General features: G+C 40.7%; 1 protein-coding gene across 1 annotated transcript; it reads left to right on the top strand.

Annotated features, from left to right (window-relative positions):
- Positions 1-16: 16 nt before the first annotated feature.
- On the top strand, positions 17-17223 carry kdm4ab (lysine (K)-specific demethylase 4A, genome duplicate b). Its single transcript, XM_058065978.2, has 22 exons — positions 17-169; positions 908-1067; positions 1239-1414; positions 2157-2271; positions 2386-2579; positions 2771-2820; positions 2905-3008; positions 3092-3229; positions 3384-3607; positions 4461-4630; positions 4736-5328; positions 5872-5986; positions 6136-6311; positions 7942-8152; positions 8370-8446; positions 9158-9213; positions 10389-10497; positions 11022-11213; positions 12406-12576; positions 12664-12783; positions 15798-15890; positions 15963-17223. The coding sequence occupies exons 2-22, from the start codon at positions 927-929 to the stop codon at positions 16101-16103; spliced, it is 3366 nt and encodes a 1121-aa protein (XP_057921961.2). The 5' UTR covers positions 17-169; positions 908-926; the 3' UTR covers positions 16104-17223.
- The last annotated feature ends 5100 nt before the right edge of the window (positions 17224-22323 follow it).

Consider the following 22323-nt stretch of genomic DNA (forward strand, 5'->3'; position numbering starts at 1 on the left):
ATCCGATGTGCGTGTGCGCGCGTGCGTAACTGAGGTAATGGAGGCTAGTGTTCCACTCATGGGGCTCCCAGTTGGCAGTCAATCCGCTGTCCTCTATCTATTCGTGATTTATTGATTTCAGACAACAAAAGCGACAGGAGACTAATTTCTGTTCAGCGGAGAGTAAGTGGTGAGTAACTGCGCGTCGCGTCTGCTCTTTATTTTACCAGAATTACATCTTGTGAAGTCGAAATGCTAATCTGCTAGCTGTGGTAGCCCGGAACTGCTACAGCTAACGACAGTTGTGGTGCTGTATACTTCCTGGACGACAACTCGCCGACTAATTTCGTATCGTCTTTTGCAAGTCGTTGAAAATCGTTCTGTTCGTTGGATACCTGTAATTTGAGAATTAATCGAGGTTTATCGTTGAATGTTAAAACATGCCCTGCCGACGACGTGCTACTCTTGCAATGTAATTGGTCGGACTTTCGGGACATAGTCGTATCCCCAGCAGGGAACCAGTGATTGTATTTCGAATGAGTTCTCTCAAGAATGGCGTATTCTCATGTGTACGCCGTTAGATGTTAGCAAATAACAGCCAGAAAAACCGCTATCAATTTAAAAGGATGTTTGTGTTTTTGTACAAATAAGATAAAGCTACAGACGACAAGCTAACGATAGCCGTTCGGTTTTCCACAATCCGGCCAGATTAAAGAGACTCTGGTCCAACCAATCAGAAATGGCCAAAGTGTTAAACGTTATAATCCAACCTAAAACGACTGTATTTTTAAAATAACGTTTTCAGTGAGCAAGGCCAATGAATGCTTCAATTATCCTATCTAGTGTTTAGTTATTCCATTTGCCATGTTTACGACTACTACATATCATATTTTGCACATTTTTGCATCCTCCCTTTCACGATGTGCAGGAGCTGTCATCATTTTGGGATGGCTTCAGACACACTTCCCCATAACCATGGCTCCAAGGGCATCATGACATTTTACCCCACTGCTGAGGAATTTGCAAACTTCAGCCGCTATGTAGCATATATGGAGTCCCAAGGAGCACACAAGGCAGGCCTGGCCAAAGTATGTACTTGTATTTCACACACACTTTCCAACTTTGTGCAACAGTTGCAGGATTTGTAACTTTACTAATTACAAATTGCTGACATAATTGCAAACAGACAATGTGCAGCTAATAAATAGATAATGTTTTATAATAATAATAATAATAATAATTCTCCTCTCCCCTTCCAGGTGGTTCCACCAAAGGAATGGAAACCCAGGCAATCATATGATGACATAGACAATTTGGTTATTCCTGCACCCATTCAGCAGGTAGTGACAGGCCAATCGGGCCTTTTCACTCAATACAACATCCAGAAGAAATCAATGTTTGTCAAAGAGTTCCGCAAGATTGCAAACAGTGACAAGTAAGTTGAAAAATGTGATCAACTTTTTCCATTCTTCCATGCAGTTGTTTTAGAATTTGCGTTTGGTGCAGATTTACTTTAGTAGTAGGCCCTAAAATTTCTTCTCAAATCAAAATATAGATACTTTAATACGTAAGTCATTATACATGTAATGTATATCAAGCAAACACATATACGGATGAAGGCACCGACATATGCATATTTACCAGGACTAGTCATGTTGAAGTGGAGGTAACAGGTGGATATTTACTAGAAGTAGCAGCCGTAGTTGAACAAAAAACACACATACATCACCCCTGTGGTGAAACAGTAGCAGTGGAAAGTGGAAAGGCTTATACGACTACTGGAAATCTCTACATATGCTATAAATGGTACCATAGATCCCTGTGAATATCTCGGAAATGAATAAAGTATTTCTCTAAAAACACAAACAATGGACGCACCTGTAAGAAGTGCTAATAAATGCCAATTTTATACTCTAAACCCTATAATATGCTGTTCACAGTTATTAGACACATTTAAAATTCATTTGTACACATTAAGGAAGAATTACAGGCATACAGTATATGGTTATTGTACTTACACAACATCACATCTGAAGAATTATTGTTGTAACTGTATGTATTGTATTTAACTGATGGCGTACAGTAACAATAACCTAATTGGACGGTCTCTGGTTGGATATGGTGTGGTTTTCTCCGACCATTTGTAGATATTAATTAATTTTTCTACCTTTTTGCAGATTCTGTAGCCCTCACTATGATGATTTTGATGAACTGGAAAGGAAGTACTGGAAGAATGTGACATTTAATCCTCCTATATATGGGGCGGATGTCAGTGGGAGTTTATACAATCCTGTGAGTTTATATTTGAGTATATTTTCACCCCGGACCACCTATGTAATATTTGAACATTTATGTATGCAACACAAATTTCAATATCTTCTGTTTACCTTTACATTCTTGTTGCAGGAGGTCAAAGAGTGGAACATTTGTCATCTAAACACTATTTTGGACACGGTGGAATCTGATAGTGGCATCACGATTGAGGGCGTTAATACACCCTACTTGTATTTTGGCATGTGGAAGACCACCTTTGCATGGCACACAGAGGACATGGACCTATATAGTATCAACTACTTACACTTTGGAGAGCCCAAATCCTGGTAAAAAGAAAGTCACATCAAAAATTAAATTATACTGCAGGAATGCTGTAACAGTATTATAAAGCCCTCCGCTGTTCAAAGTTTGTTGAATAACTTCTATGGCTAAAAGACGCTTTTCCTGTGCAGCATCAGATTTCCAAGACTGATGTCTGTGATCTCACTATGAATAACACCACCTTTAATGTCTGCAGGTACTGTGTCCCTCCAGAGCATGGGAGAAGATTTGAGCGTCTGGCTCAAGGTATGAGCGCAGCAAAATAATTATCTATAGATATTTATAGTAGATTGAATCTGTTATAAGTGATCAAGCATCTATCTGTTGCAGGTTTCTTCCCTGGTAGCGCTCAAACTTGTGAAGCCTTTTTGAGGCACAAGATGACCCTGATATCCCCTTCCATACTGAAGAAATATGGCATTCCATTTGAAAAGGTATTCACAGGGTTTTTTGTGCTAATTTTACCTGATTATTCCTTGGAGTTATAGCATTTATTACTTGTTTCCTCTCCTGTTAGATTACTCAAGATGCTGGCGAGTTCATGATTACCTTTCCCTATGCCTACCATGCTGGCTTCAACCATGGTTTCAACTGTGCAGAATCCACCAACTTTGCTACTGAGCGATGGATAGAGTATGGCAAGCAAGCGGTTTTGGTGAGAATTCCAAAATCAAGAGTGTTTCTTGATAAGAGTAAACCTAACTTTAACAAGAATGGCCATATTATTAGTTATCCATTTTTGTTTAGCGGAAACCCTACAACCCTAAATTGCATCATAATCATTCCAATTATCTTCTTTCCCAAATTAGTGCTCATGCCGGAAGGACATGGTAAAGATTTCCATGGGCGTGTTCGTCAAGAAATTCCAGCCAGATCGCTATGAACAGTGGCTAGCTGGGCGAGATACGGCGGCCATTGACCACTCACGGCCCACCCCAGAGGCTAAGGAGTTCTTGGGTGACTCCTTTAATTTTACCAGTAATGGTAGCAGTTGCTCCATGGAGAGTGGCCAGGATGATGAAGTCCGGAAGAGGTATGTCACATGCCGTGAATGTGCTCTTGAACAGATCTCAATATTGTTATAGACATGGTATGCTGTGTATTCCACATACAAACACTCCTCATCAACATTTGTACAATTACATTTTATGTAACAATGTAGCTGCTTTCAAAACTAGTATATCAAGTGTTATATTGTTTTACAAAGTCACAGTTTACCGCGGTGTAATAAAAAGCAGTTTCTCCCGTTGGCTCCTCTGCTGTGGCCGAGTGAGAGAGGCAGGCTGCCCCAGTGTCTGAGGAGGAGGGGCCACGTACTCGGACAGGGGACACACAGAAACGAAGCGTCAGGACGCCCACGCAGCAAAAAAAGTTCATATATTGGTTACATATTCACCGATGTTGATTAATCAGTGATACGTTATAATCGGGCCTCCAATAAAACGTCTCTAAAATGTAATAACTATTTTTAACAATGCGCTTTCTTTGATTCAAAGTGTAGACTTTGAGCATTAGTTTAAGCGGTTTTGCAAAATATGGCATTTACCATTTAAGGATTACGGTTACAGGTTTATTATATATAAATGATCCTCATTTAATTTTCAGTGGCTTGACAGAGATAATTGTAAATATATACACCATGATTAATACTAAGAAGTTGATGGTGTCCCAGGGGCATCTCAAGAACATGTTAGATCGTGTTTCTCTGTTAACCGTGGCTCACCAGGGTTGACATCACTCATGCAGCCCCAAGACTATGAAGATAACTCCACCGCTCTTGACTGTAGGAAAGACACCATTTCTGGGGAACTCACTTGACTATAATGGCTGTGTGCTACAGTGTGTTAAGTATACTTCCTAAATGTCTTCATTTGAATCATCTTCAGCCCCCCTCAGAGAATTGAGACCAAGAGACACCGGGTGTGTCTGGAGCTACCCGAGGAGGTTCTTCCCGAAGATGAAGATGAAAACGGGGAAATGACACTGTATGCAAAGCGCCCCAGGCTAAATCTTTTACCACCACGTATTGTGCCACAAGATGGAAAGAGAAATAAAGGTATTATCACTACATAGGGTTTACATAGGTTACATAGGTCTTTAAAACATCTTCTTTTCAACTTTGACTGATTTAAAACCAATTCCACTGATTTTTTATGGACAGGCCCCCCGAAGTTGGTGGTCACACCGACCAAGCTTACTTTGATGGACCCGTTTCACAGAAGCACAAGTGATGCAAGCCGCCCGCCTCACTACGCCAAGACTCGTGCGCCTGCATTCTCTTCCCAGTCTCATAATGGTCGTCTGTCACCTGCCGCGGGACAGCCTGTCCGTAAAATGGGTGTAGCCAGCTTGCTCTTCCATCGGACAGTCACCCAAAAAGACATCCTGCAAGTGCACAGCTACCCTCGGGAAAAACAGCAGCTTCCCACTCAGCTGCAGGTGCACAGCTACGCCAAAGAGCATCAGCCCAGTCTTCTCCAGCTCGGAGGCACCACACTGTCGCCCTTGCAAGCTCCATCTTCATCGCAGGCATCAGGCAGTGGAAATATGGAACCCAGGCCAGAATTTAGGATGTTTCTCACCAGTGAAACTGAACAGTCTGTGGAAAAAGACAAAGATGAGGACAAACTCAGTGTTTCAGTGACCGTTGATGTTCAGGATGCAGTTGTGAAAGCCAAGGATGAGCCTGGCTGCATGACACCATCCACTCAGATCAACAAAATGGAGCCCCTCACAAACCAAAATAAAGAAAAGGTATGTATATTTATTTTATTCTTCCTGGCACATCATTTACCACAATGGCATGCATACACTTTTTCCCTTTGCTGCTTGCATGGCAAACAAACTAAAACAGCTTTAAGTAATTTACCAGTCTTGATTCTTAACATTATAGATTATGGTGGCTCTGTACTGGCTATATACTGTTCTGGCAGGTTTATCCCTCAAGAATAGCATAATAACTGTTTGACTTGCATTACATGGGAAGACACATTAGATGATTGCCAAAATTGTTGAAACGTTCAAATGTAAACATCCTGTTCCAAACAACAATATAGCCAATGCCCTTTTTTGGATAGTGCCATTGTCGTCTTGAAAGAGCCAATGCAAGTCAAAGCAAGAGCTCAGATTTATTATGGAAGTACTTGTAGGTGGATCTAAAACATAGATTTTTAAATAATCCATTCAGTTATTTGCTATTTTACAGACTCTATAACATGTCTCTAGGGTCCAATGGAGTTATGCAGGGTTTTTTCCAAGAAATGTACAGTCTTGTACAGTATTTTGTTTTACCACCAGGTGTCAGAAGAACAGTCCTACTGCATGTCATTAATCACCAAGCAACAGCAGGAAGGCCAACTCCGGAAACTTCCCCGCCATCACCCTCTATTCAGAGAGGTATACAGCGAGGATGGTAAGCACAACTTCATGGTTTTGATTATTATTATTATTATTTAAACTCTAGGTTTTCTGCATGATCATAAATTAGTATTTTTATGTTTTATCCTTTTTTTTCAATGTTCCCTTTGCCACACCACGTCTCTGTTGTCTTTGGTCCTGTAGAGCTATATACAGAAGAGGAAGTAGAACAAGAGGAGAAGGAGGAGTGGGCAAAGCCGCTGAAGCAACTGTGGCAGTGTCGGCCTTTAAACCACCAGGTGGAGTGGGAGTACAACAAGAGAATGGGCGAGCAGGCTCCGTATTGCTCCATATGCCTGCTCTTCCACACCTACCATCGGGTGAGAACTACCACACATTTATCTTTCATGGCTGTCTCTTGTCATAGGCCACTCAGTTAACCTTAACCATGTAACACTTTATATTAAGGAGCTTGTAATAAGCATTATTAAGTAGTAATGCAAGGTATTAACATTTGCTGATATTAACATGATCAAGGTTAGATAAAATACATTGTATCAATAATAATTCAACATGTATTATTGATTTATTACATATTATGTCATAATCCTAATGAGATTCCCACAGCATTTTTAACAAAGTCCACAATATTTTTTTAATTTATCCTAATACAGCACTGTTCCCACGTTAGATCTAGTAGCTGCAGAGCAGCATGTCAATAAGTACATAATACCAGGATTTACTAGCCTTCAGAAGGCATTATTACCTACCTGAGCACTATTGTCAATAAATATCTCACAAATGCATTCATTAAATTATGCAAATTTTTCGGCCCTTTGTAGTGAGTTGTACACTCCTTTAAGAGCAGCTACACATGATAACCAGCACACAAAGCTTTGTAGTTCTTCCAGAATCTGCACTTATTCAGCTGTATTTCTTTGGTCTGTTTTAATGTATTTCACCCACGGCAAGCGCTTTTGCTCCATGACTGACATAAAACTAACACAGTTAGGAACCTCTTTTAGGAAACTCTTCCACACGACCAAGTAATGTTGGAAAGGCGTCAGCATGGTCGGTTAGTTAGTTAGTAGCTGCATAGGGGCAAATGTTCTTGAAACAGTCCAGTGTGAAATGCTGTTGACAGATTAAAATGCATTTCCTTTGCTGGTAGGGAATCAGGAACTCCGACCACTTGTGCCTGATGGTGGCGTCGTTAGGAATTGTATACAAATGTGACTTTCCCATACGAGCCATTGCTAGCGAGTTAACAGCGGAGCAGAGCATGGGGGAGGGCAAAGAGCTTATTTGGCTTATAGCCATGCCCATATAAGGAAGTCTTATAAGGAAGGGGCAGTTTTACCACGCCATTTGAAACCGAGCCTTTTGAGCCAACTCAAACTTCTTTCAGGGCTCACTGTCCAAATGCGCACACCTCATTATCTGAAACTTTGGCATTGTTTAACACGAGAATACAACCTTCTAACTACATTTATAGGTCAGAAAAGTGGGAAAAGCATAATAGGTCCCCTTTAATAAATCCTTTAGGGGCTTATTAATGCAGATAAACATTGAATATTTAATTATATTCATATAATTAGAGGTTTATTAACTTTAATTACTGCTTATTAAAGGTTATTACAAGCAGTGTTACTGTCCAAGTATTTTGTATGCCACCACAGTCATGTTATGTTCTGTTTTGCTATATGTACTATAGTCAAACCGCAACAGACATGCATTTATTCAGACAAACATGAATCAATAAAGTATTGATCACAAAAACGTGTGCAAGATCGACAATCAAAATTGCTTACCAAACTTCACTCATAACAGCAAGCAGGCCTCTAAAGCTCCCAGTGGACATACTGTACAGGCATACAGATGCGTTCGCATACACCCAGCATCCATCGCATTTAAATGAAAAGTTAAATTCTTTCATATTGCAAGAAATGACATTCCGATCATACTTGGGTGAAATGCAACATATAACTTCAATAAATGATTTTCTTTTAGTCTGAGGCCAGCCATGGGAGTTCCAGTGTGACATTGGTGAACCGCCAGGGGTGCCAGTGGTCCAAACCGCTCATTCCTGAAATGTGTTTTAACACCCATACCAACAAGGCCAGTGATAGCGGAGAGGGCCAACTCTCCAACCCTCATATCAAAGAGGACGGCACCAGCCGGCTGGTCAGCTGTTCTCGGTGCTGCGTCCGTGTGCATACCAGTAAGCTTTTTTTATTCACATACTTTTTGTCACTTGCTTAATTACCCTCCATGACACTTGGTTAATAATGAAAATGCTATTCCATAAATGTAGTGCAGGTAAAGATACAAGTTTAATCGCCTAGTTGGGCCAAGAGCCTTGATGCAGAGGATTAAAAACTGTAGCAAAATCCATAAAAAATATGTATATTTGAGTGTTCCTGTCTCTTCCTGTTCAGGTTGCTATGGTGTTAGGGAAGAAGTGGAACAGGATGACTGGTTGTGTGCTCGCTGCAAAGCCGATGCTACTTCTGAGGTTTGTGTCCTGGGCTTTCAATTATTCATACATTTTTGTAGGTTGACAGGCTGCTCTAAAACGCAGCAAGGTTGTTGTGTCCCTACTTATAAAATACTGTACTGGGTGGACGAGCCACTAAACCCAGCGTTGCCATTGAGAGCTGCTGCACAACACATTTGAGATGGCTTTTTATTTTTGTGTTCTTTAAAAATCTTGCATGTGTTGTGAGTGCATGCTGTTCCTCTGGTAAAAAATACACAAAAATTTAACAACAACGCAGTGGGCAGTAAAGGCGCAAACACTGCTGCCCTCACATGCACCCCGGTAAAATGTTGCCTGCCATTAGGTTTTAAAAAACAGCATAAACGCATTTTAGTATTTTTAACTTTTTCTCACTTTCAAATAAACTTGGCTTTCTGCCTCCCTTTTTGACACACTGGGAGGGCTCCCTTCCTTTGTGTGTTATTGATTGTCAAAACATTGTTCCTCAATTTGTTTGTGTGCGTTATCTTATCTGTCTGCATTCCCATCAGTCTTTTGTAGAACAATCTGGGAATATTGCCCAGTGTTTGGCCACTTTGCATTCATTGTGAGTCTCATGTATAGTTAAATGCGCTCAATGGAAGGGATGTTTTGCTTTGTAATTGCAGTTTATCGATGTTGTGGTATTTCTGTGGTCGATTTATGGTTTTCAATTCCAGTTATTAAACATTTTGTTTCTTGATTCAGGATTGTTGTCTGTGTTCTCTCAGAGGTGGAGCTCTGCAGAGAGCCAACAATGACAAGTAAGTCATCTTGTTTTGTTGCAGCCACATTTCCTCTTCATGAACTTTTTTCCCCACTTGGACATAAAAAGACTATTCAGCTCTTCAGATATATTAAAATAAGCAATGACTGCAAACCAGCAGAGATGCTGATTCAGCCTCAAGTCGTTTACTGACTAAAAAATCCACCACACCACACATCAGCTAGGCGAGCTTCAACGCCTTTTGGCTATTTCATCTGCTGTTTGAATATTATATGGGCAACATTACAATGGATTGACTAAGGAATATAGTCAATGCTGGAATGATCAAGGACTGAAAGTTGGAGAATATCTGAATTGACTGTTTTCAAGGCAAAGTGATAAAGTCAAGGCAAGAATGCAAAGCAATGTAGCCTCTTGTCATTGCCTGTGCTAATGCCTACTAAAATGAATGGAAATTCCTAATTGAAGGCTATAAGCCTTCTCATATCTTTGTCAGGTTGCTACACATTTGTGTGTTAAGGTACTTTATAAAGGTACAATGTCTTTATTTTGTTTTTTTATGCTAACTTTGATTTCATGGTATACATGTACCTTTACACTAGGGCTTCTCAATGGTCTCAACTTAGGACCTATGTTTTCCAATGGTCACCAAGGGGCAAACCCATTTTTTACTTGTTACCCGGCAACAAGCTGTAAAAACTGTTCAGTGGGACCAATCACAGCAGAGTGGGCGTGTCCGGCGGCGCGCCGTGGGTGGACTAAATTGCAGTTTTAGAAATCCAAGAAAAAATCTAAGGAAATACAGCTGGAATACTGTAGGTGTAGATGGTGGAAGCTCTAGAAAGATTTCTGTCCGGGTTATCATGTGTAGCTGCTCTTTAGGAGTCCACAACTCAATACAAAGGGTCGAAAATGAGCATAGCAGGTCCGGTTTAACTTTGACACAATGCAATTATTTTTGAAGCACCATTCAAGCCTCAAGTTTTGGCCTTTTTTGCTAGCACTGTGTTTTCTTTGGAGGCAGATTAGCAGTGTAAATTTTCCACTACAGTCATGGATTTTTAAAATGGATGTAACTTGTTTTCCTAATCTTTATACCGTAGACTGAAGTGGGAGGATGGGTTTGGTTTTTGTTTTTTTTGTTGCACAATATTGTTTCCTGGACTTGGTACTATTTGTCTAGAGTCAACTTGGTGTTTGTCTGTCTGACAGGTGGGTTCATGTGCTGTGTGCCATCACTGTACTAGAAGCTCACTTTGTCAACATCACTGAGCGGAGTCCTATTGATCTCTCTGCAATCCCACTGCCACGATTCAAACTGGTAAGACGGCTAACACTTCCTATCCGTGATGCACACACATCACAAATAATGTCCCTTCCTTTTGCACGTTTCCAAGAATGAAATCCATGTGAACCCTGACAGTGTGGTAATGGCATCTTTTTGACACATTAAAGTGAAAATGCCTTCCTCACGCACTTGTACTTCTTATTTTAGTCTTTTTATTTTTGTTATGCTGGCGCCATTTTATAGATGAATCATGAAGCAAATAATTTGACAGAATGATTCAGGGCTTTGGCCTCAATGGTTGGCCTTCTTTCCATTGTCAGTGCTTTTCATCTCAGTGGGGCCTGAGTCAGTCAATGTGCTTCTATATAAGTGCACATGATGTCAGAGATTTTACTGAAAAGGATGTGTGCCTGCGTCTAATACCGTTTTATTTATCTTCCTCCTACTTGTTTCCTTCCTCCTCCTCCTTTCCTTCCCCCCTGCACTACTGTGACTTTACACCACTGCTTCAAACCTTTTGACACCCCCACGTGGTTTGGATCTTTTGTCTTTGGCAGAAGTGTGTTTTCTGCAGGAAGCGGATGAAGAGGGAGGTGAGGGGCTGCTGTGTTCAGTGCTCCCACGGACGCTGCTCCACTGCATTCCACCCCACTTGCGCTCAGGCCGCCGGCGTCCTTATGCACCCGGATGACTGGCCTTTCATTGTCTACATCACCTGTCAGAGGCACAAAGCACCCCCTATAGTTGAGGTAACGCTCCAGAATGACAATAAACAAATATATTGAGTTTCAGTTGCAGAGATACGTGCTTTTCATTGGAGGTGTAGCGCTGCAGCGAGTCATTGTTTTTATAATATAAATATAATATAATAACATGCAATCATGCTAGCAGACCAATTTCAGAGGCAGACTGCAGACGTAATGACTTCAGTTATTACGGTTACCTGGCGGCAAATGCGGTGACATCCAATGAAATTCTTTACTGATGGGAAAGTTGCAGATCTGCAGAGACCTTGAGAGACCTTTTATTTTTTAAAGAGACACTTATTCAATTATTATTATAATTTTTATTTTATTTTTTTTAAACTCAATGTAAGTGCCAGATGAATTGTGTTTCATTATTACATTTGATGTTCATATGAGCTAGTCTGATGCAATTCAAGGCAAAATGAGGTAGCAGAAAGTTAGGTTATTTGTTGGTTATTTCCAGACATATTTAATTAGTTTTTCCTGCCTCATACACTGGATAACAAAGAGAGTCTTTGTCCTAAGGCACATAAGTTTGTCTAAAGTGGAAAATCTATAATTAGCTTGTTTCTTAGTTTTGTGCACTGGAGTATTAAGCCGTACAAAGCAGTGAGAATTCAAATGCTGGCTTCACAGCCTGCATAGCACCATAGGGGTCCTTTCTAGTGCCAGTTTCAATTCTTAATTGGGGACCGACATCTGTCACTACACTGAAACGTGAAAAAAACAAAGTCTACATGTGGTGAATGCAAATTCGGTTTCTGTCAAGGTGTTCTCCATGTGAAAGTAAACCGTGTGCTGATAAGTTTCAACTTCATTCATTTTCTACCGCTTATGCTGAAACCTATCCCAGCTGTCTTGGGGCGAGAGGCGGGGTACACCCTGGACTGGTCGCCAGCCAATCACAGGGCACATATAGACACACAACCATTCACACTCACATTTTGGAGTCGCATGCAAACTCCACACAGAGATGGCCAAGGGTGGAATTGAACTCCTGTCTCCTAGCTGTGAGGCCTGCGTGTTGACCACTTGTCCCGCCATGCAGCGTCCAAGTTTCAACTTATTTTCCACAATAATCCCTTTTATTGCCTTGAAGCATAGAGAATGGAGACATGAATAAGTTATCGATTTATGATGTACAGTCTAACCGAGATGAAACCATAGTCTTTAACAGTGTTCTTGTGGTCCACAGCGTAATAAGGACTCCATGCGAGAGCTGACAGTGAGGCAGAGGGTGATCTGCAAATACAGAAATGGTCGGTACTACCACAGCGAGGTAGTAGAGTTGACCACTGCCACCTTCTATGAGGTCGTGTTCGACGATGGCTCTTACAGCGACAACCTACTTCCAGAGGACATAGAGGTCAGTTACTTATCAGACATCATTCTTCTGTATCAGGTGTCCCATACTTGAAGTCCGGGCTGACTCTAATTTGCTGTGTTTCTCCAGAACCGGGACTGTATTCGTCTGGGGCCACCTGCAGAGGGGGCTGCCGTGTCAGTGCGGTGGACGGATGGGTTGGTGTATGGGGCCAAGTTCGTGGCGTCCCACTCCATCCCAATGTACTTGGTAGGTCCTTTTGTCTCACCATCCCTCCCCATCTCAATTATACTGTTCAGTTCAGCTTGACACGGTACGTTTGGAAAAGTAAACCCTCACATGGCTTGGGTCTCTAGCCCAAGGTGTGTCCGATAGCTGCATCCCCTGTGTAAATAGTTTGACATCATACCAGCATGACCCTGTGTCAACATGACATGGCTCAGTGTTTGCCCATTTAAACCAGCAGCAAACAGTATCCCAACATGGTGCCCTGTTCAGCAAAACTGGCACATCAGAGCTGTAACAGTAGACCTGTATGGCTTTGATTCCCCATTCCCAGTCGGAGCTGTTCACACACACACACACACCCAACATTGACTTTTGTGGGTGGTGTGAAGATGACTTTTAAAATGAGTTGACAAACCAGCTGGACTTCAGCTCAATTATCATCTAAATAATTAACAAGAAGTGTGTTTTGCTTATTCGTTGGCTTTTCAGACAACCCCAGGCTTCTCCAAAGGCTGCTTAAAAAAATAAAGAAAGCAAATTTAGTTTTGATGATAGTGTTGTCCCTAATTGGTTCCCTACCCGACCACAATAAATAAATTGCCGTGAAGGAGGCTTCCTTATACAGTTAGGTCCATATATATTTGGACACTGACACAAGTTTTTTTTTACCCTTTTACTAAAACATACTCAAATGATATATGATATATATGATATATGTGATATAATGGACATGGACATAAAGTGCAGACTCTCAGCTTTTATTTCATCAGCATTCAAATTGAATGTAGGGTTTAGGAGTTTCAGCTCTTTAACATCGGCCACCCTCTTTTTGAAGAGACCAAAAGTAATTGGACATTTGACCAAAAGGCTATTTCATGGGCAGGTTTGGGCAATTCATTCTTTATAGCAATATAAATTAAGCAGATATAAGGCCTGGAATTGATCTGAGGTGTGGTGTTTGCATTCAGAAGATTTTGCTCTGACACAAGTGCGGTCAAAGGAGCTTTCCATGCAGGTGAACCAAGCCATCCTTAGACTGTGAGAAGAGAAAAAACCCATCCGAAAAATGGCTACAACATTTGGAGTGACAAAATGTACAGTTTGGTACATCCTGAGAAAGAAAGCAGGCACTGGTCACCTCAGCAACGGAAAAAGACCTGGATGTCCACGGAAGACAATGCTGGTAGATGCTGGCAGAATCATTTCCATGGTGAAGACAAACCCCTTCACAACAGCCAAGTGACGTGAACACCACTCTCCAGGAGGTAGGCGTATCAATACCCAAGTCTACCATAAAGAGAAGACTGCACTAGTAAATACAGAAGGTTCACTGCAAGGTACAGACCACTCATAAGTCTGAAGAATAGAAAGGGTAAATTGGACTTTGCTGAGAAAGATTTTAAAAAGCCAGAATGTTTCTGGAAGAACATTCTTTGTGGACAGATGATACCAAGATCAACCTCTGCCAGAATGATGGCAAGAAAAAAGTATGGTGAAAGCTTGGAACAGCTCATGATCCAAAGCACACTACATCCTGGGTAAAACACAGGGGAGGCAGTGTGATGGCTTGGGCCTGCATGGCTGCCAGTGGCACTGGGTCACTGGTGTTTATTGATAATGTGACACAGGACATTCTACCTGCTCAGAACCAGTCAAATTCAGCCAAATTGATTGGGTGGGGTTCATAATACAGATGGACAATGACCCTAAACATACAGCAAAAGCAACCCAGGAGTTTATTAAAGCAAAGTAGTGGTATATTCCTGAATGGCCAGGTCAGTCACCTGATCTCAACACAATTGAGCATGCATTTCACTCGTTAAAGACTAAACTTAGGACAGAAAGGCCCACAAACAAACAGCAAATGAAAGCTGCTGCAGTCCAGGCCTAGCAGAACATTGGAATGGAGGAAATCCAGCATCTGGTGATGTCCATGAGTTCAACGCTTCAAGAAGTCATTGCCAGCAAAGGGTTTTCAACCAAGTATTAGGAATGAACATTTAGTTTTCAGTTATTTAATTTGTCCAATTACTTTTGAGCCCCTGAAATGAAGGGATTGTGTTTAAAAACTGCTTTAATCCCTGGCATTTTTATGTAATCTTTTTGTTCAACCCACTAAATTAAAGCTGAAAGTCTGCACTTGAACTACATCTGAACTGTGTCATTTCAAATACATTGTGGTAGTGTACAGTACCACAATTAGAAAAACTTTGTCTGTCCAAATATTTATGGACCTAACTGTATACAAATGGAATATTTTTGTTGTTACGGCATAGAAAAAAATGTTTTTGACCTCCCAAATTTGGTTTTAGAGTCATGTAGACATGAAATAACACCCCTATAGTCAACTTTACATTTGTATTACCCAATATAGTAGATGTACTCTGAGAAAATGGGACAAATTAGACATAAAATCGATAACCGATGCACACTTTAGCAGTCCTGGAAGAGTAAACAAGCCAAAACTCCTGCTCATGTCTGTCACAGTAAATGTGTTCCCTACGGGACCCTCGTAGCGGACACACGTGTGGAGGCCAGGAGGTTCAGACTTGAGTTATAGTCTTTTATACTAGTCAGGTTGTCCAACAAAAGTCGGTGTTATGATGATTATCGTGTTATTATTGTGCCTGTTTTTAGATCATTTAAACTTGCAATAAATGCCTGTTCTGGTAATCATATCTGGTGCTTGTTTCACCAAACCATTACTGACACCTTGTGGCCCATGTAGAATACTACATTAACAATTAAGATGGTCCTTCTGCCTTGTACTTTTGTATTGTATTTTAGTTCATTTGAAACATTTTTTTTCATTTTTATAGGCTTTATTTAGGAAACGCAGTGTAGCAAGGGGGTAACTCCTCTTTATACAGTAGTGGAAGGAAGGCAACAGTTTGAACTTTGATCAATAAAGTCATTCACTTGACAAATGGTTTTGAAATTAGAAGAACGTCAACATAGAACCGGTTATGTTCATCTGCATGCTGCACACATGTGTACATGTTTGTTTATTCGCATGTTTGTCTGCCTGACTCCAGGTGGAATTTGAAGATGGGTCTCAAATTTCCGTCAAGCGAGAAGACATGTACACGTTAGATGAAGATCTTCCCAAACGGGTCAAGTCCCGAATGGTACGTCCCACACTTGAAGGTGGATGGTCTGATATCACATACAGACTGAACATGTGCTTTTCCTTCCCCCAGTCGGTGGCGTCGGACATGCGCTTCGAGCTCTTCGCTCAGAGTGACGTCAAACAGAACTCCAAACGACAACGGGTCATCAACTCCCGATACAGAGAGGACTACAACATGGAGCCCGTCATTTATCGGGCCATCATGGAGTGATGTTCGTTTCTCTTCACAGTGCATTTCCTGGTCTGGCTACTGCTGATTACGAGGCGAGCACCCACCCTCACCCCCACCCTACACACACTCCCCTCCTTTAGCGTCCATGGCCTCTCTGGCTTCTATTTAAAAACTTCGGCTGGGACTTCCAATGACTTTGGTGTGCATTGAGTACAACTCTTTCCTATCATGCTCTCTAGATTGTGGTTTCCTTATGATGAATAATTTATTTCCATTTTTTCGAGGAAGAAGCCATCAGCCGGTAATTAAGTAGGTCAAAATTTGCACTACTTACTGAGGCAACAAGAAGGTTTTTCTCCTCCTCATATGTCAGCTATGTGCAGCTTAACAGACATGTTCTCATTTAGTGATTTTCCTTTCATTTGGGTGACTTTTTAACAAGAGCGACATGGACGTTAACTAGGGTGTTGGAACTGTGCTTAATCAGCCGTGGACTTCAATAACCTTTTCGCTTAAGGTGGCTGCCCCATCAAGTTGCTTGTCCAAAGAAATTAAAAGTTACACTTGGAGAATGTCAAGAAGGCTGACATTTTCCTCCCCATCATCAGTCGTCATGTGTTCATCTACATCTCAACAGTCCAAATAGAAGAATTGTATTCCCGATGGAGAGAATCAAGCCTTACATCCCCACGTTTACCCCCGAAAGCATCACATTTATTTTGACTATGATAAGAAACCTCTTATTTGATGCAGGTGGATTGACTTTGAGGGGGAAATAACTACTTTGAACTTTTCACAAATCTGTAGAAAACCTCAGATGTATTTATATTTATTAAATTAGAAGGTTTTCAGACATTGTTGTAGTTTTCAAGCGTTCCTCTGCTTTGAATTGGGTGATGTGAATCTGATGGAGCGAAAAGCACTTACTCTCAACATGGCTGCCAAAGAGCTGAGTTTCTCTCGTGATTATTTGTACTTTTTGTCTGGTGACCGCTAGCGACGTAGATCCTAGTCGACAGTTGTACTTCAGATATAGTGAGGATGGCGAGCTAGTGATGTCATGGCTATTGTTGGTTACAGTTTGATGCAAGGCACCATTAAGCGTGTGTACACACACCCTTTGTAAACCTCAACTCAGTAAAGTTTGGGATAAGAAAAACAACAACCTTGTATGTCTGTGTGATTGATAACTTCTATATTACAATATAGCGGGTGACAGCAGATTTTTTATTTTGTTGACTGTGCAAAAGCAGGCTGAGACTTGAAAGCGAAAGGAAGAATTTCTTTTGATGAATGACCGTCAGCATTTTTTAAAATTTTTATGATTATAATTTTTTTTTACACCTAAATGACCTTTGACTTGACAGATTTATAACTTTATGCTATGATGGAGTCACTCAACAAAATACCAATGGATGGTCCTCAGACCGGAGAGTGTGTTCCAATGACGGGGGTGACCACTCTCCTCAGCCTGCTTGGCAAAGTCTATTCCAGAATGTTGGAGATTAGGGTACGAGTGTTAGTCGAACCTTGGCTACAGGAGGTGCAATGTGGTTTTCGTCCTGGTTATGGGACACTACACTCTTGCAAGGGTACTTGAGGGTTTCTGTGCGGGTGCTCTGGGAGTATGGAATTGGCAGCATGCTACTATGTGCCATTCGGTCCTTGTACAACTGGAGCAGGACCCTGGTTCGCATTGCTAACAGTAAGTCGAGCATGCGGCCACTGATTCTGTTCATAAATTTTATAGACAGAATTTCTAGACAATGTGGTCCTGATGGTCTCATCAGGCTGCGACCTTCGGCGTTTGCTGCTGCTCCTTCACACTGAGGGAATCCGATTGAGGTGACTCCAGCATCAGGGGGCCCTGTGGCAGACCTATAGGACATGCTGATATTCAGACCAAAAAATTAGTCAATCCTATGAAAAAACACTAAATTACAGCTGTTCCTTTCTGCTCTTGTAGCTTAAAAGATAGTGAAATTTACACTTTACAAAGGCAGTTTGGCTTCAGGTAATGATTAATGTGAGTTCAAATAATTATGTGGACATTGGGAGAAGCGACGGAAAAAGATTGCGAAAACAAATGATACATCATCACACATGGTAACACACATTGTAAACATTACCCCTGTGATGAAGCATACACTCAATCAAAAAATATTTCTTTTGCACTCTGACTGGTAGTGTTTCTCCGTCCTTGTAAAGTCAGCCATGAGTGAAAAAAAGTTCTCCCATTCTGTGTGGAAGTGGTAAGTTTTTGGCTTCTTAACTTTCCAAGACATGAATTTGAGGCTAACTGGTTAGCTGAAGGCCATCTGGAGTCCCTGCAGCATATAGTTGTGCAATATATGGTATGTTTATTTGTTTCAGACATATGTAACAAGTTACATGAAAATATTCCATTTATTTGCATTGAATCCTACACAGTCGGTCCTCGTCCACGATATAGGATTAAGTGTTCATAAACTGATTATTTTTGTAGTTACACCATAGAAAACCTGTTTACGACTTTCTAATTGCGTTTCTTTTAAACATTATGAGAGCCCTGTAGACATGAAATAACACCCATTCAGTCACCTTTATATTCCCATTATTCTTTGCTGCCAACACATTGATCAACTCTTACGCTGCAGGGACTCCAGACAACCGCTAGCTAGCAAGCTAGTGAGTTAGCAAAAACTAACTTAAGAAGCCAAAACCCTACCACTTCCACACAAAATTGGAGGAAATGGGACACTCCAGACATAAAGGCTTACTTTGCTTGATACTAATACTATTACCTACGAATACAATTTTTTCCTCTTAATATTTTTACTTTATTCGCATGAAATTACAGCAGTTTTTTTTAAACATTTCTGCAGATTTGTTTAATTTTCCAACTTTTTCAGCTTTGTTCTTATAAATGATTATGTCTGGGAACATTTCAGTTTTCCGACTGGTGTAGGTGCACCTAAAAATGTATTTCATCATCAGCAAATATTTGTACCATTCCTTTGTTGTAAACTGTTTTGTTGGAACACCGGAGCGCCTTTTTAAAAATCAGACATCATGAACCCTGTCGTAACCCGAGCTGTGTAACTTGACCGCCATGTGACTGGTCTGAGGCAGCCGCAGACACAAAGCCAGCGTAGACCGAGAGATGCACCCGGGGGAGACACACCTGTGTTGTCCTGGACGGGGCTGACGGCTTGTGTAAGCACAATAGGGGCGTATTGTCGCTACAACCGAGAGGACCGTTTCATGCGAGCATCTTCCCTTGGCAAGGCCAGTTAGACAGGTTAGACCAAACAAAGCTCAGCTGAGTGTGTCCAGTACTAATAAAAATCACTTGTATTCCTGATGGTACACTGCATACAGGACTGGACCCGGACATACAAAGTCCTGTCTGCTGGACTGAAAGCACCGCTTTGTGCAGACAAAATGCTTCAGATGTGCTTCCTCTCTATTGTGCTCTGTTACATATAGGATACATCGGCGGCCTGCACAATCAAGATCCTTATTTCCATATTCAAAGTAACAATACCTGACTGCCTTTCCATACATTTTATCCACTCACTCCTTCAAATGCAGAGCTGGCGGTCTTACCAAGAGAGATGGATCGGATCCCAGGCACAGTACAAACTTGTCACAACCCGCCTGCTGCTTTGGGCCTGCTTTACAGCCCCCCAACACACACATACCATCACCTCACACATCATATAGAGCATGTGCACCACATCAGCTGCTGCACACTGCAAAGAAACGGCTCTAGAAGTTCACATAAACACAAAAACAGGAAGTCTTGGGGTCTAGCGTATACAGTAAGCACAAATGTGAAAGTGCTGGAGTGTTGTAACTTTACACTGAAAAACGTACTAATGCAAGGGACACTTTCATATATACTCTGTGTATATAGGTTTTATATATTCAAGAAAAAAACTGCATCTCAGATCTGTAATAAATGTATATTATTAGTAGCTCTTAATAACTAGTAATTACTCTTTTTGTTTTCTTCACAAATATTTCAATTTTCAACTTTTTTCTTGTAATATTATGACTTAATTCCCATAATATTGACTTAATACCATAAAATAACTTTTTGCCCAACCTAATGTTATTTCTCATCATATTATGACCTACATTTTTTTATTTAATATTTCAACTGTTACTAAAGTATTTTCCCTCATATTTACCAACCTAATGTTATTTATTTCTCATCATATTATGACTTACATTTTTTTTAAATTTAATATTTCAACTGTTACTAAAATATTTTCCCTCATATTTACCAACCTAATGTTATTTATTTCTCATCATATTATGACTTACATTTTTTTATTTAATATTTCAACTGCTACTAAAATATTTTCCCTCATGTTTTTTTTCCTCATGAGAATATAAAGTTTTCTCTTCATATTTTGACTTAATTCTCATAAAAGGTTTGTTTTCCAACTACTTCAACTTTATTCTTACAAATGTTCTTCTCTTAATTATGACTGTATTGCCTTTTAATATTTTTACTTTATTCCAGCAGCAGAAATCGGAAGGTTGGTGGTTGGATCCCCCCGATCGTTGTTGCTATGTCCCTGGGGAAGACACTTCACCCACCTTCCCTCCACTGCCGCCCACACGGGTGTATGAATGTCTAAGACGTAGCCAGTAAATTTAGAGGGAAAAACAGACTTGTACATACTGTATATAAGCCACACCGGACTCTCGTCACTTGAAATGCATTATGGGATTTTATTGTATATTTCCCCCAGAGTAGCCCAGATTGCTCAGCAGGGTCTGGAGTTTGGCCCATAGCCCAGAGTGGCACGTGCACGCCTGCCATGTTTACCTGAGGACTGGAGCGTGTTGTGAAGTATTGTGCTGGAAGACACAGCCATCCCAAGGACAGCTGACATTGTAAGTGCAGTTACTGTTTCTATCGATGCTACTGTTGTTGACTGAAGTTGTGCCAAGGAAAGACGTTTCTCTAATGTTTCAAATCATCAAAATACTGCAAGTATTACATGATATCATTGGTGTACTTGTCTCTTCTCTTGTTAGAATGTACAGAAAAGGGAAGGAAATGTGTTCATGTTCCACTTAAAGAAAGTGGCTGAATTCCAAAAAGGTTCACTTTTCCATTACGCAACAGATAGCAACGTAAGCCTTAAGGCCCCCTCCCCCCCAAGCCTTGGCCTGACTTCACCACATGATGGGTCTGACCTTTAATCGTATGATCCATCCTGAGTCTGCAAGCATGTAATCTGTCTCTGGTCCACTGGCAAAAACACTGTATAGCAAACTGTGGTAATACTTTGCCTTGAGTGGCTCTTATGGGGGGAAGAGGATGAAAGGTCAGCAGACACGACCCAAATCTTTGACCTTAAGATTGCCGCTGCTGCTGATCTTTGCAGGTCATGGAAAGGATTAGGATTATGAAGTATTTTGCAAATGTCATGGTCATTGTTTGACCATTGGGCATTTTTTTCTGGATTCAAAACACTTTACTAGTACACAAATGTGTCTATTCAATAATGTTTCATTGTGGTGCACAACTTATAAAAGGCTCTTGACAATCCTGATTTCCATGCAACGTCATGATCTATGTAGGAAAACAACCACAAGAAATGATAATCATTTCATCTTCATTTGAGATTCTCATGTTGATGCCACAAAAATTGGATGATATCATTATGGATATCATTGTTCCCCATGGGCAAGTCATTTTTGTTTTTAATGTAGAGCCCTGAAAGTGTATCTTCAGTGACATGTTGCAGCCAAAGGCTTTGTAGGACTAGAGGAGGTTTGCCACCAGCTGCTTATAATTATCTACAGTCCCTTGTAGTTCCCAAGAAACTGTGTTGCAAAAGTAAATTTCTGCTACCGTTTATGATATTTCCCTACATACATGCATTTTGTCCACTTTCTGCAAATAAAAACAGACATATTAAAATGAATGTATTGGACTGTGCTGACAGGCGTTCAGATAGATCTGTTGCTTGTAGACAAACTGTACGTTCTGATAAACAACCGTTGTTACCTTATTATGCATACATTTCCCATTTTTTCCCAATACTGAATGCTATAGCCAATCTGGACTTCTGACCTAAACAAAAACCTTTTGCCAGTTGTTTCCATTTGAAAACCCATACAACACGCTATTTTCAGCAAGTTGTTTGTTTCCAGTTTGTCTTGGTTACACATCGACTGTCAAGTTACCGTATGGAATTGATTATTGATTGATAGTTGTATGCAACTTTAACTTTTAACATAGTTTGCCGTTATT

This window comes from Doryrhamphus excisus, linkage group LG6 (genome assembly GCF_037039965.1).
Source record: "Doryrhamphus excisus strain RoL-2023G ecotype Guam linkage group LG6, RoL_Dexc_Guam_v1.1, whole genome shotgun sequence".
NCBI lineage: Eukaryota > Metazoa > Chordata > Actinopteri > Syngnathiformes > Syngnathidae > Doryrhamphus > Doryrhamphus excisus.